The following is a 16138-nucleotide window of genomic DNA, read 5'->3' as shown; positions in this document are numbered from 1 at the left end:
TTTCATTGGTCATGCATTAAGAAGTTGTTGAAATACCTAAAACACACTAAACACATGAAGTTATTGCTAGAACCAACACACACTGATCAACCAAAGTTGATTTGTTTTGCCGACGCCGACTGGGCGAGCGACAAGAAGTCACGCAAAAGCACTTCTGGTTACATGATGTTCCTAAATGGTTGTCCTGTTTACTGGCAAGTGAGAAAACAGAGTTTTGTTTCATGTTCATCTACTGAAGCTGAATATGCTTGTGTTTCAGATGCTTGTAATTCTCTAACGTGGTTTGATGCTTTGATCACAGATATCTGGACACGTCCGATTCGACCAATCACTGTGATGGAAGATAATGTATCTGTTGTTTATATTTCTGAGTCACATTTCACAGGTTCTAGGTCCAGACACATTGACATTCGTTATCAAAACACAAAGCAATTAGTTAAGCAAGGTTTTGTTAAATTGCAATATGTTTCTACACATGATCAGATCGCAGACATGCTTAACAAACCACTCGCCGCAAATCAACACGAATATCTGCGAAAAAAGATGTGCCTTAATTGATGATTTGATGACGTCAGCCCAGACTAGCAAAAGAAGGGGTGTCACGATGTTAAAAAGTTTGCTAGGCCTGAACTGCCTAAATTGACACTCAAGAGTTAAACTAAGAAAGCTTTATTGCGCAGGTCATAAAACAAAAAAAAAAAGGTTCTTATCTGAAAGTGATTTATTGCGCACGCGTTACACATTCCAAATTCCTCTCTTCTTTGTTCGGCAGCCAACTTTGGCTGAGGAGCTTTCATTATCAAAATGTAACCAATTAGTTATTTTCTGTTTTCATTTACTTTTATTATTTTATTATTAAAGTTTGTTTATTAATTAGAATACTTTTAAAGACTTATTTTTCTCAATATCTCAAAAGATATGCAGAAGGGAATCAGCCACGGTCCATCGGTCTCTAACAGGGTTTTTTTTCCCTGACATAGGCCTCAACTTATGACTATTTGTTTAGTGTCCCTTCAAAGGTATGATGGCAGTGAAAAAAGTGACATATCACGGATCCTTACACTTATGACTATCACAAAGAGAAGCACACACACACACACACTATCCTTCATCAAGATGAATTGTTGTCACTTTTAATAAAATCGGTGGCAATGCAGAGCACATTCTCTCACCGATAGAATGTCTCCAGCACACCCATGCAAAGAAGAGCTAACTCTTTCTTAGAAACAAAACTTCTTGATCCTTTACAGTTTTCAGGGAGAAAAGCATCACATTTGTTTCTCTGTTTGCATATCCATATTCAGACAGCTAGCTTCTGTGCCCTTAACTAATATTTTTTCTATCAATCAAAGTTGTCTGAATTCACCTGACAACTGAAGGCTGTTCATTGGGCCAACTAGATTTACATCTTTTCCGACATGTAGTGGCCACTGAACATTGGCTACCAGACCAATTCAAGCAAGTGAGATTCATTTTGTAGTTAAAAATGAGTGAAGAAAAAGTATACTAAGGAATATAATTGCAGGATTTGTAGAGTCTGCTAAGTCAGGGTTTGTTTAACCATGATTCAGTCTAGAGATGGGAACGCCTAGGAAAAAAATGGAAAAATTGGGGAGGAAACCAGTTTTTTTCTGATCCCCCCCCCCCATGGCTTTGGGAAATAAAACCTTCAGTCCAATTGGCTGAGTCTATAAACAATGCTTGATAAATCACAACATCTGAGTCCACACAATACCCAAACCAAAAGATCTTGGTTTAATGTGATGTGTGAAGCCAATCACTGTTGGATCCACCAGCATTCATTTTGCAGGTTTCTGCTGCTGTATATAGCAGATAGTATCATGGAGGGAAATGACCAGGGGTGAAATGCCAGTTCGCCCGAACCGGTAGTAAAAAAAATGCTTTAAAAAGTAAAAAAAAAAACAATCTGTGTGACAATCAGCTGTGCTAATTGTTGGAACTTTTTTTAAAAAAAATTTAAAGCATGCTTTACTACCGATCAGTTGTGACAATCAGCTGTGCCTGATTCTCTCCGAGGTTCCTGTTTGTTGCAAAGGCCATTTTGTGTGAAGTCCAGCTGCTTTTGCATTCTGTGTGAGTCAGTTGTGTAGCTTTTGCTATTTTTGGGTAAAGTGTGATACTTGGTTTTTGTTGGTCATAGCATGATGTTTCTATTTTCCCTTCAAGGCTCTCCAGATGTTGTTGGACTGCAACTCTATAATCCCTCTCTTCAATTATTGCCATACCACTTAGAGCTAATGGGAGTTGTAGTCCAGCAACGCCTGGAAGGCCATATCATGCCACTTCCTAAAAAACTCAAGGCTTCTGACCCCACTGAGTTTTAGTGCCTTCCATTTTCCAATCTTCTAAAAAAAACGCGCTCTCACCTCGTCAAAGTCAGCAATGATTTCGTTGAGCAACCGAAGGCATTCAACACCCTCATTGTTGGCTTCCAGCTCCACGTAGAACTCAGAGAAGTTGCTGATCGAGGCAAACATGACAGCCACACACTCACACGATTGGTGGTACAGCTCATCATTGAGGCGCTCCCGTGCCAGAAAGTGAGCTGCCACATCTTTGGGCAAGATGTTGTGTAACAGACGACGATTATAAGCCTGCAGCTCTTCCATCTCTTCCTTCTCACCTGTAGCCTGGGGAGAAATCAGGTCATTACTTATGCAGACTTTTAAATGGAAAATATTAAAGTATGAATAGATCGCTTGCATGAATAGATCTCTCGGGGTGACTTACAATGGATCAACAAGAGTCCTTGATTCTAGTAGTCACAAAAGGCTAACTATCCTTTTGCAGAAATAAAATGGGCGCCTGGGTAGGCTAAACTGGAATTCTGCACAGAAGGAGAGTTTGGTTCATTTAATGTTAGTGTTCATTTTTTAAAAGTCTAAAGATACTATATGTACTATGCCCATCCTGAGTTATACCAGCTTTGTCATTTTTTCATGTTTGATACATTCAAGCGCAGTCCCATTTTGCAGAAACTTCAAAAGTTAACTCAAGAAGAAGTTGAATTCTGCACCATATAAAAATTATCTATGTTTAGCTTTTAAATATATATATATATGTTTGCATATATCTATATTGCATCTGTTTCCTTTGAAATAACTTAAGTTAATAAGATAAATTGGTTTTTCTCAATCTGACAGTCTCGATCACTCCGTATACCATAGTTATTGTCCATATTAGTTGAGGATAATGAGAGCTGTAATACAGTATTTCACATATTCATTTTGTTCTGGAATATCCATTCAATTTTTAATAGATGTTCATGATCTTTTGAATCACCAGTGATTTAGAAATTAATATGGGAACATATTATTATGTACTCTGTGTACTCTTGGAATCACAAAAAAGGACATTTTTCTTTCAATTGTACAGGTAATCCTCAACGTACAACCACAATTTTAACCAGAATTTCCATTGCTAAACAAGGCTATTGTGCCGAATTTTACAACCTGTTTGTGCCATAGTTGTTACCCAAACTGCTGAGGTTAACTGAATATGCAGTTGCTAAGTGAATCTGACTTCTCCCATTGACTTTGTTGGAAGTTAGCTTGCAAGAACGCAAATGGCAATCACATGACCCCAGGATACTGCAACTGTCATAAATACATGTCAGTTGCCAAGCGCCTGGATTTGGATCACGTGATTGTGTGGATGCTGTGATGGGCATAAGTGTGAGGATCTGTTGTAAGCCACTTTTTTCAGTGCTGTTGGAACTTTGGACAATCACTAAATGAAGGGTTGTATTTCAAAAACTACCTGTACTATGATCTGAAGAGTTTATCTCTGTATCTATAAGTCAACAATAATTTTTCCGCCAGGAGTCTCGAAAAAATGTAGATTGCATTTGTTATATATTCTAAACCTTCCATTAAGCAGGTATCAACCAAACTCAGCACATGTTATTTTAGTTATAGAATAAAAAAGAAATAATATGTTTGCAAGACTGGGTGCTACTTGAGGATGTAAAGTTTCTGTCTCACCATGCTTCCGTCAAATGTTTTAAGAGCAAACTAGAATTATATCTCAGATAGCTGGTATCCACAGGGTTGGATATTGTACAACAGTGGTCCCCAACCTTTCCAGCTCTGCAGACTGATGGGGGGCAGTGGCAGAGGCAGTCATGGTGGTCGGTGGGGACAGGGGATGATTCCATGTAATGGCACCCCCCACTAGCACAAATGGAGCTGAGCGCGCAAGCACGTGCACCCCCCACGTACACAAATGGAGTTTCGCTTGCTCAGCTGTTTGCCCGCCACTTGCCCAGCTGATTCCCAACGGGCCACAGGCCAGTACCAGGCCACAGCCTGGGGATTGGGGACCCTTGTTGTACAACTACATCATTAAGAGTTTGTATGACAAAGTATAGGCCAGGGGTCAGCAACCTGTGGCTCTGGAGCCACATGTGGCTCTTTCATCCCTCTGCTGTGGCTCCCTGTCACCGGTTGGCTCCACAATTGATAGGGCTTTCAGTTAGGACAGGTAGAGGAAAAAGGATGCTGCGCTAGGAGGAGACTCTATGGTGGGGGAACCAGACTTCCGGTTGGCTCCTGAATTGAACAGGGAGCTTCCGATTAGGACCTTTGTGACTCAAGTATTTAAGGTTGCTGACCCCTGGTATAGGCAATAGGATCTGAGAAGATGGGCTGGCAGCTGACCTTCTCCCTGCCTACTGCTGATAAAAACTCTAAGGCTCTTTCCTATCCAGACCCTGACAATGAGAAGAAGGAATGTTAAACAGTTGGACAAAAGATAAGAGCCAACTGCAAATTTGGGTATTCACCAATACTACAAACTCTCTCTTGCAACTTATTTTCAGCATCTCTACTTTTTCTCCAATACCTGTTGTTTCCAGAGGAAATCAAGGCGTGCTGTTGATTCAACTTGCTGGGCATGAAGATAAAGGGCCAAAGCAAAAAGTAACAGGATAACAGGGGTCATGTACTGCAGAGGTACTTTCTTCTCCGAGGAACTATTGAAATAAATTGGAGGAGGCAAAAAAAAAAAAAGAGATAAAAGAAAGAGCACAAAGTACTAACTTTTCAGTTCTCATGATCCTAACACCTCGGAGCTTTACCCCATGATCTTTGCCATTCCAACTCAATCAGCTCCCCTCCCCCCTAATTATGCTGTTGCCAGTTGACCCTATTCTAGACCTAGTTGACCCTAGATGCTATATTTGAGCCCGCTCTGATGTAGTCCAGACTGGTTAGGAACTGGAAGACACAGAATCCCCAAACAGATCAAGTTTCAGTCCAAACAAATCTAGGAGGTAACAGATAGGGAAAGGAGCCGTATGCAGAAAGGCAGGAGGTGCCCTGGAAGAATTAATAAGAATAAACATAAAGTAATGTGAAATATCTGCACTGGTTCTTAGTTGCTGATCAGGTGCCATTTAAGGTGTTAGTAGCAACCTTTAAAGCCCTAAATGGCTTACAGCCCAGCTGTTTAAGAGATTGCCTCTCCTAAAGCCAATTTGTGTGGTTATTTAGTCATCAGGAGTGGCCATCTTGGAGACATCTAGTTATCAGAAGCATCTTTTTCTATAAATTGGAGATGACTTTCTCCTGAATTGCTCCCAAGCCATGGATAGTGCTCCCTTGGGAACTTCGTTGGTTCCTCATCTTCCTTAATGTCTAAAGAAACATTATTCCAGGGTTTAATTACCAAAAAATTAACATTATTCTCAACTTTTTGTATCTTTTTAGTCAGCCACCTTGAGAGCTCACCGAAGCAGAAAGGTAGGATACTAGTCAACTACATCATCATCATCATCATCATCAATATCATCAATTTTTTATTTTCTAATCCTCTTCTTGACCATAAAACCTCTGTCATATCTCTTTAATCATCATTCCTCACTTAAAATAATTCCTAAGTTAGTGCACAACTGCAGTTGTTTACTGCGGTCCCTTGATACAATTTGCTTCTCTTCCTTTCTGTTATATTAAGTCCCTTGGGGAACTCCGTTCATTTTAAATTTAGATTTGCAAAATCCTCTGGATATGTACTTATCTTGTCCTTCTGCTACTTAAATAATATCATCAGTTTGGTCTTGTTGTGGTAGAACAAACAAGACTCACGAAAACCCAAAACCAGGATGAGCAAAAACAAGGGGGAAACAAGCAAAATGTCCCTAGTTGTCTGTTCAGTTTTAATGCTCAGGGGATGAATGCCTTTTTTGTCCTAAGAGTATTACTTTCCAAACACGCTTCGCAAAACTTTGGTGATACTTTCACTAGTTTCTGAAACTAGTCTCTCCCTGCCATCAATCCCCTCCCCCCCCCCCAAACACATTTAGTCCACACCAATTCCTACTCACCAGGGCTGTGTCTCATTGAAGGCTGACCTGTTTTGGAAAAGAGAAAAGAAGACATTTTTAGAAATAGTCCTTAAAGAAGTCTGAATTATTCTGGTCTCTTTTCCTTCGTTTAATACGGGAGTCTCCAAACTTGGCAACTTGCAAGATTTGTGGACTTCAACTTCCAGAATTCTCCAGCTGGCCATGCTTGAAATTGAAGTCCATAAGCCTTAAAGTGGTTGAGTATGGAGACCCCCAATTTAATAAATACTTTCAGATAAGAGATTCTATTTTAATTACAAGATTTTGAAGGTTCACTGAGAACAAGGCTCAGAAGAACCAGCTTAAGTCAACTTCTGAATGCCAACATTCTAACTCCAAGACAGGCTTCACTTTTTCACACTTTATAGTCTTCTACAAGCCCATTTTTTTCTTGGGCAGCCAGAAGCATTTCTCAGATTCGACACGTTCGTTTTCCCATGCCCTTCACAACCTCATCTACTGAATGCTTTCGCTTTATATATGAAGTTATGTCACAGGTTAATTCTGTCTATTCCCACGTTTCATTTTTCAAAAAACCCTAACGGGAATCTCTAAACTTCAGTCTAAAACGGAATCAGTACCTTTCTTTTATAAAGCAATGAGGATCGTGTGTTTTTTGTTACATAATACCGTGACTGAAAAACATTTTAAAGATAATTACTGTCAGATTTATATTCCCCTATTCCTTGAGGAATTCAAGGCCACATTTGTACTAGTCCCTCTTCCAATATTATTATTATTATTTATTATTTCTTTGGATTTCTAAACCGCCCCCTCTCCCAAAAAGGGACTCGTCCCTTTTTGTCAATATTTGTCAATATTTCGTCAAAACAACCACAAGCTGAGCTGAGAGAAAGTGTAATGCCCAAAGTACTTCAGAAAGTTTCTGTGGCTGACAGTGGATCTGGAACCAGAGTCTCCCCAATGACAGTGTACCCCGCTGATTCATCACATCACATTCACACCTAGCCACTATCCATTTTACCACTACACCATACTGATCCTCATGTGAAAACATAAATATTTCAAAAGATTCCAGTGATTTAATTTAAATAATTAAATAAAAATCATTTAAAAAAAATTGGAGGTCAGCAGGTGCCATCTATTGCTGCAAAAGCCACAGTTGCAATCTCCTATCCAGAGAAAACCATCACTTGAGGAGAAAAGAGGTGCATAATTTTTCTTCTTCTCCTTCTTCCGGTGGACAAAAAAGTCAAGGATATGCATGTGGGCAGGAAGGGTAAATCCCTCACTCTGTATTTGTGTGTCTGCGTGTAGTCAATCCAAAGGAATAAGGTCCCATATGTGGAGTAGCATTTCTGTAATGGGCTGGAGAAAGTTTATACAAATGTGCCTTTTGGGTCTTCAACTACCCAGAGGCTATCGTTTAGGATGCTATCTATTTTTCTCTCTTTGTCCCTGGGGTCTAGGACTTTCAGGAAATCTGGTTGAGTTTGCTCAACATGTTAACTGAGTGAAAGACAGAGTAAGCATGTTGTGTGAACACCATAATCCAGGAAAAGAAGGACAGCTAGAAAGGCAAATCAATCTTCTAAGAAAAAGATTAGGTATAGGGAGCATCTGAAGTAGTAAGACAGAACTCACTGGCAGAATTTTGGCAGCGATAAAGCACAGCCCTGAACATTGAATGACTGATGGATTGCTCCACCCACAGCCCACCTACTGCTGCGTACCTGGCCAATCAAGAAGTGCTGTTCATTGCCAATACCGTGCTCTTCTTAAAAAAACATCAGGTGCACTTTTTAAAATGAGAGCATTTCCCTGCATTTGAGAACACACTGATAAAAGAAGGACTGGGCGGGATGGGGCGGGGGGAATCATAGCAATATTGCAGGATTTGAGAAGCGACAACAAAGAGGAGGGTATCAATTCATTTTCCAAAGCTCCAGAGGGCAGGATAAGAAAAAATGGAAGGTAACTAATCAAGGAGAGAAGCAACCTGGAACTAAGGAAAAACTCCCTAACAGTGATGACAATTAACCAGTAGAACAGTTTGCCTTCAGAAGTTGTTGGTACTTCATCACTGGAGGTTTTAAGAAGAGACTGGATAGCCACTTGTCTGAAATGGCATAGGGTCTCCTGCTTGAGAAGGCATTGGGCTAAAAGATCTCCAAGGTCCTTTCCTGCTCTATTCTGACTGACTGACTGACTGATTGATTGATTGAAAAAGTGGTGCCATATTATTATCACAACTAGTACTAACACGTTAGTAATAATTTCCAATGCTACATTCACGGTGGCATGGAGATGTCAAATCTAATGATGGAACAGGTGGTACTTGGTTAACAACCAATTGTTCAGAGACCATGCAAAGTTAGAATGGCACTGAATGAGTGATGGTTACGACCAGTCTTCTAAGGTCTGACCATTCCAGAACCCCTAAAGTTATGTGATCGTGATCTTTGGCAATTAGCTCACACAACAGTTGCATTATCCTGCAATCACACGATTGCAATTTTCAACTTTCCTTGCTGGTTTCCCACAAGCAAAGTCAATGGGGAAGCTGGCAAGGAAGATCACAAGTTGCTCAGGTAAGGCTTTCCCACCTGTGCACCCTCCCCCAGCTTCTCTGTGTTCACACTGCACCTTCCCCCATCCAACAGCAACCATCCAAGCCCCACTGCACTTGCACCATGCCTCCCCTGTTACTCGCACAACCTCACGCATCCTGGAACAGCCAACTCTGGTTGCACTGCATTTACACTGCACATCGCCCACTATTCTGACACTTTCTCCCACCCAGCAGCCACTTCCCTGCCTGCTAGCCTGCTTTCAAACGACTTGGGACTTACTTTGGCTGCGGAAGCTGGCAGAAAGTTGCAAGGTGGTGCTTGCTTAATGACCCGCAATCTTCACAATGATGGCAATAGGGAATGCGGGGGGGGATTGCTGTTGCTAAGTTGATGTGAGCCCATTGTACTTTACAACTGCATTACTTAGTAACAGAAATTCCAAGCCCAATCACTGTCATAAGGACTATCTGTATAGAGGAATCATAGGGAACCACCTCATCCACCCAAAAATCTTGAGAGGCATTTGAGGCCTGACTGAAGATTGAGATTCTTCCCACCCCTGGAGAGAGAGAGAGGTTCTTACAGAGCATTAGTGGCCACTAGCAAGTCATAGTTGTCAAACAGCACGCCCTGTGGGCCCTCAGCCAGTATCAAGTACACCACCTCCATCGTCACCAGCAGTGCCAGCTTCCTAAGGCTGCTGATGTGCAGGAAGATGGAAGAGGCCAGCAGACTCAGCAACACCGAATAAGTGAAGTACTAAAAGGAAGAAAGGATAGAGATGCGTAAGGACTCCCCCCTTACAAATCCGGATGTGCTCCCAGAAGTCCCAGAATCGCTCCCTCAAAGCGTCTCCAACCCTGTCTTCTTCCCTGAAATGAGAGATGTTGTCAGGTCCTGCCCTCGCCAGCCTTCTCAAGAAAGCAGAACTCTTGAAACGAAAGTCCATTTCAAAAGGAAACTTTTATTGGAAGATTGCAATAGCAAGATTGGACGGATGTGCTAACAGCTAATCACAATGGATGTTGCAAGTCTCCTCCTTCGGTATCAGAGGCAGGAGGCTAATAAACATCCAAGCTGCGGGGGGGGGGGGACGGGGGGGGGGAGATTGGCTTTCTGCTTCCACCACAATCAGCCAAATGATGGAGGCAGACTTTTAGCGTTTAGCAGCAGTTCAAGTCTCCCATCCAGCAGGCCTCTTATCTCTTACTCTCCCCTTTCTGGTTCCACCAACACATTTTCCCATTCCAAACTCAAGCAACCTCTATGCCCAAGAGAGGACAGTCCACTTAGCAAGCTACTTCTGGGAGGGCAACACGGAGCGAAGGAGGAAGGAGAAAACCCACAGAAAGAAATGTTCCACGTCTCTGCACACAAAGATTGGCATCCTCCCACCCTTCCCAAACCCCATTTTCCATACCAAAGCCTTCTCCTATGCGCATCAGAGTTGGTATTCAGCAGGTTCTGACCAGTTCTGGAGAACCGGTAACAAAACTTTTGAATAGTTCGGAGAACTGGTAAATACCACCTCTGACTCGCCCCGGCCCCCATCTATTCTCTGCCTCCCAAGTCCAGTTGATAGGGAAGAAATGGGGATTTTGCAGTATCCTTCCCCTGGGGTGGGCAGGGAATGGGGATTTTACAGTAACCTTCCCCAGCCACACCCACCAAACCACGCCCACCAAGTCATGCCATGTCCACCAAGCCACGCCCAGTGAAAAAATTTGAATCCCACCACTGATGCACATACCTCAGGGAAACTGCAGGTCAAGTCATCCTTCCCCTGGCAGGGTGGAGTATCTGATGCCAAGGTATAATTGAGAGCTTGGAGGTAACAGGGATCTACTGTAGCCGGAGTAACGTTGAAGAATCTAACCACACAGTCTTGGAGACGGATCCGACTGCAAGCAAACTAAAGGGTAGGGTAATTCAGGTAAGGAACTGCTGCTCGGTGGTTCTAGAACCCCCCCCCCCCCGATCCCTAGTGTAACTGGGTTTGTGACAAATCCCTGAGACCCTAGGGATGCAGGCAGATAATAAAAGTTCCTGAGATTTGATAGGGATTTGAAAGTCAAAATGCTGCTCGCTGTATCCAGAGGCCTTTCCTCAGCTTTCCCTCGCCAATTCTGATAGTTGTTAATTCCAACATGTGGGGATGATACCGATATAGGGAAATATTAATGCAGACGGGTTCCTTGGCAAACAACATTTTGCATAATTTTATACATTTTCTATGCAATCGTTCTTTGATCGAAAAACGGTTGCAGAGCAAGAAAAGCAGAACTTCTACATCCCCTCTGTTCAAAGCCTAACAGAGTGGAATATGCTAAGTCCTGACAGTGCTGAGTCCTCCTATAGTTTTTACTTGGGTTGATACACGAAAACAGCCAATTGTGGTTTGCAAATTGTGGTTTATAACTTGGCATTATACGTGAACAGGTCTCTGTAGTTCACTTGTAAATGACAGCATCTGGTAAACATATCTTATAACTTGCCGTAGTACATGTAATCCTCGACTTACAACAGTTCGTTTAGTGGCCGTTCAACGTTGCAACGGCACTGAAAAAAGTGACTTATGATCGATTTTCAGTGACGACCTTTGCACCCATCCCCATAATCACAGGAACAAAATTCACATGCTTGGCAGCTGGTTCATAGTTATGACCATTGCTGTGTCCCAAAATCATGTGATCACCTTTTGTGATCGCCTGCAAAGTTAATGGGGAAGCCAGATTCACTGAACAACTAATTTATAAACTGCAGTGATTCACTTAACAATGGTGGCAAGAAAGAGAATAAAGAGGGGCAAAGCTCACTTAACAAATGTCTTATTTAACAACAGAAATTTGGGGCTCCATTGTGGTGTTAAGTCAAGGACTACCTGTATTTAGACCCTGTCATTGATGGTCTCTGCCCATAAGCAATCTTTCTTCGTGCAATTTACTATCATCTGACTGATCTTGTGGGTTCAAGACCTTTCCCCTTCAGCCCTCCTCCAGCATCTTTCCCCCTCCCTGTTCTCATACCATGTTGACAAAGGCAGAGATGAAGACAAGCAGGATGGAGGCAACGCCAGTAATAGTGCTGTTGATTCGGGATTGGATTATCTTGCGAGAAACACGCTGCAAAGCGGCAGGAAAGGGCTGCAAGGGATTGGAAAAGGTTGAATGAGTAAAGGGGTGCTGATATTACCTTTCATCACTTCCAACTAGTTGCAACTCTCCCCCTTAGCCTGATAACACCAGAGCCAGATACCAGGAACCAAGCTCACGGCAGTCTTCAATCTAGAAGACTCTACCGTGGGGAATCAGGCTTTCTGCCGAGAAGCTGAATTGTGCTCAGCAGACAACAATAATACAATATGAATGATACTTTTTCCAATAAAACTGGATAATAATACTGGAGGCAACACTGAAGAAGATGAATGAATAATCTGGGCTGATACAAAGCAACTTTCCTTTTTCTATTTCCCCAATCTGGCAAAAAAGAAGAAACTCCAAATCTTGCTTGATTACTGGTCCAACACCAATTAGTATTTTCCTCCATCTGCAACTTGGCAAAAGCCAGTGCAAAAGTGAAAACACCGTAATAAAACTCCATAGGTTCTGAAATGGCTTCCAGAAGCAGGTGCTTTTCAAATGTGCTAAGACCAGGCTGGCTAAGCAATTCTATGCAGGGTAATCCCAAACACATCTCAATGATACCCAACTGGGGAAGAATGCTCCAGCTGGAAAATTACAGACATCTCTATTCTTGGTAAGAAGATGTGCCCAAGCAGAGCCCACAGCTGGTGGAAACAAAGTCAGAATGAATCAAGATTTGTTCATTGGTGGGATTTGTGAAAGCGTAACTTACACCAAGGCAGGAATAAATGGCACACACAAAAAGAATGGAGGCCAGGATGATGAAGATAGTGATGTAGGCTCCAAGCATCAGAGAGGAACTGTGGAGATAAGGAGCATAGTTAAGACTTGAAAAATCCAGACACTGCTATTAAATTAACATTTTCAGTACTTGCTAGTATACAGGCCTGACCTTCCCCAACCTGAACCCTTTAGCTATGATGGAAGACTATTCCCACTATTCCCAACACATCCAGTGCGGGCTGAGTGGCCATAACACATTTGGAAACATCAGATTAGGAATCTTTACATAATATTATTAAAGTAAGATAAAGGTTCCGCTCACACGTCTGTGCTAGTCATTCCCGAGTCTGGGGGGCAGTGATCATCTCCGTTTCAAAACCGAAGAGCCAGCACTGTCCAAAGACATCTCCGTGGTCATGTGGTCGGCATGACTAAATACTGAAGGTGCGCAGAATGCTGTTACCTTCCCATCAAAGGTGGTTCCTATTTTTCTACTTGCATTTTTATGTGCTTTTCAACTGCTAGGTTGGCAGAAGCTGGGACAAGTAACAGGAGCTCATTCCGTTATGCGGCCCGAGAGATTTGAACCACTGAACTGCCGACCTTTCTGATCAACAAGTTCAGTGTCTTAGCCACTGAGCCTCTCATCTCTGTTATTAAAGTATGTTGCTCCAATTTTGCACTGTGATGCTACAGCATTCAAGTATGTTTTGCAGCCATGTCATGAACCATCTGGGATTCCCCTTGCTTCAGAATGAGTTTCACTTTGTTTTGCTCCAACATCAGCTTCAAAACAACTCCAAGAGAATACATTGCTCTTTCCCGTGCTGCTGTTTCAAATTATGCTTTCCAGTAGACCAGGGGTGTGAAACTCGCGGCCAGATGTCTCATGCATTGGCCACGCCCACCCCCCATTTAGCGAGGGGGGGGAATCGTGATACATCACGTGACAACAACGTGACGCCACAAGTTTGACACCCTTATAGCAGACGATCCATTCATATTCTAATAATATTCAGGCAAAGCTCGAAATCCATGTAGTTAGGTGTGTGCGTGTATGATGTGGATGTATACAACTTGCCATTCTTATTTTGATTATTTTGAAGATTATTTTGGCTGAAGCAGTCTCCTTGGTCTTGCAGATTTATTTTTGAACTTTCAGCTTCCCTGGAGCATTAGAAGTTACTGTACTTAATATTGCTTCCAGGAACAGCACATTTGTTTGTAGCACAATAAGCAGGGGTGGGTTGCTGGGGGTTTGCAGGGGTTCAGGAGAACCTCTAGCTAAGATTCTATGCAGTTTGGAAATCCCACTCCTGGCTGGCCTCTCCCACCCCATCCAACCCCTTCCAGGAGTCTCCACGTGGCCCATTTTGGATGCAGGTAAGTGCAAGGCCCGCGTGGAGGCTCGGGGAGGGCAAAAAAAGGGGCTACCTCCAGAGGGCCTCCGGAGCCCGGGGAGGCAATTTTCACCTTCCTGGAGGCTCAAGGAAAGCCTCCGGAGCCTGGGGAGGACAAAAAAGCCTCCCCGCCCTGTTGCAGGAGGCTGACTAGGCCACACTCATCCAGCAATTGGGCAGAGAACCCCTTGCTAAAAATTTTGAAGCCCATCCCTGCATATGGTATGCGATCTGGAATTTGAGTTTCTGCATCTGTGTGTACATGGCTCCTTTGACTATATGTGCCCCAAACATAGGTAGTCCTCGACTTACAACCAAAATTGCAACTGGAAGTTGTGTTGTTCTGCCAGGCAGTTGTTAAATGAGTCGTGCCTAATTTATCAAAGTTTTTTTTTTGCCATGGTTAAGTAATCACTGGAGTTGTTGAGTCACATCGTCAATAAGCAAATCCAGCTTTCCCACAGACGTTCCTTGTCTGAAGTTGTTGGGAATGTAACAAGGGGTGGTCCCATGACCCCAGGATGCTGCACCTCTCATAAATTCATGCTGGTTGCCAAGTCCCCAAATTCTGATCACATAACTATGGAGATGTTGCAATGGTCATATATGTGATCCTGGTCATAAGTCCCTTTTTTTCAGTACAGGTAATCCTTGATTTACAACAGCTCATGTAGTGACTGTTCAAAATTACAACGGCACTGAAAAAGGTGGCTTATGACTAGTTTTCACACTTATGACCGTTGCAGCATCCCCATGGTCATGTGATCAAAATTCAGACGGTTGGCAACTGACTCATATTTATGATGGCTGCAGTGTCCCGGGGTCACACAAACAGCTTTTGTGACCTTCTAACAAGCAAAGTCACTGGGGAAGCCAGATTCACTTTAACAACTGGGTTACAAACATAACTGCAGTGATTCACTTAACAACTGTGGCAAGAAAAGTCATAACATTAGGGCACAATTCACTTAACAACTATCTCGCTTAGCAGCAGAACGTTTGGGGTCAATTGTGGTCGCACGTTGAGGACTACCTGTACCGCGATAACTTTGAATGGTCGCGAGACAAATGGTTATACGTAAATTAAGGACTACCTCTACTGGGTACGGTGAGATCTTTCCATGTATATACCTTCAGCATGGGCGTGCACATGCCTATGTACATAATGTGTTTGCAAAAAGAGTACATGATGAACGTACTCTTGTACATGTGTCACTCACTGCGGGAAGATGACTATCTGGATGCAACAAATGAAGCAGAAGACTAGCATGGTACAAGCCACGTAGCTACCAAAGCGGGTATCCACCTTTTTGGAATACTATGGGATTAAAAGAGAAGAAAAAAAATTTACCAAGGAATTGAGGAACAGATTGACTTTCTGCCTAATTGAAATCTCAATTCTAGATAGAGAAGGGAAATACCTTTCTCTCCAACTCAGGTTTCTGGAAAGTGAGCAGAAAACGTTTGACATGATCTTTACGCAGCTGGTCAATGCTTCGGGCATCAATGGCCCTGCCCAAGAACTCATCAACCTCATCTTCAGGATTTAAGGCTTCCTGTGTACTTCGGCTAAGGGAAAGCAAAGTTCACATTGGAGAGTAAAGAGAGAGACACACGAGACAATTTATTTTACTTATTTGTATCCCACTGTTATTACTTTTACAAATAACTCAAGACAGCAAACGTATCTATAGTCTTTCCTCCTCCTAGTTTTCCCTACAGCAATAATCCTGTCTCAGGCGAGTTGAGAGAGCGCAACTGGTCCAAAGTCACCAACAGACTTTCATGCCTAAGGTGAGACTAGAACTCACAGTCTCCTGGTTTCTAGCCTGCTGCCTTAACCACTAGACTAGACCAAATAATGTGAACCTCTCTGAAATCGGTGCCACCTTTCATATATTGCCACAAGATAGTTTAGGGACTTTGGCTTGAATGATTTTCTCCATCCCCACTGTCAAAATCTCAAGGAGGTTG

At 42.6% G+C, this 16138-nt stretch overlaps 1 protein-coding gene across 2 annotated transcripts in view; it reads right to left on the bottom strand.

The window, feature by feature from the left end:
- Positions 1–16138, bottom strand: part of ADCY6 (adenylate cyclase 6) — a 78793-nt gene that overhangs the window by 10854 nt on the left and 51801 nt on the right. For both annotated transcript variants that reach the window (XM_081956079.1, XM_081956080.1), the window contains 9 exons: positions 15586–15733; positions 15385–15482; positions 12754–12841; positions 11925–12041; positions 10649–10810; positions 9482–9657; positions 6344–6370; positions 4864–4993; positions 2388–2651 (listed from right to left, as the gene is read on the bottom strand). In XM_081956079.1, coding sequence (XP_081812205.1) covers positions 2388–2651; positions 4864–4993; positions 6344–6370; positions 9482–9657; positions 10649–10810; positions 11925–12041; positions 12754–12841; positions 15385–15482; positions 15586–15733 — 1210 coding nt within the window. The remainder of the gene's footprint in view (positions 1–2387; positions 2652–4863; positions 4994–6343; positions 6371–9481; positions 9658–10648; positions 10811–11924; positions 12042–12753; positions 12842–15384; positions 15483–15585; positions 15734–16138) is intronic.

The sequence above is a fragment of the Natrix helvetica genome (genome assembly GCF_964273705.1).
Source record: "Natrix helvetica genome assembly, chromosome: 1".
Classification (NCBI taxonomy): Eukaryota; Metazoa; Chordata; class Lepidosauria; order Squamata; family Natricidae; genus Natrix; species Natrix helvetica.
The sequence above is the reverse complement of the archived record's forward strand: the minus strand, read 5'-3'. Positions and strand labels throughout refer to the sequence as shown.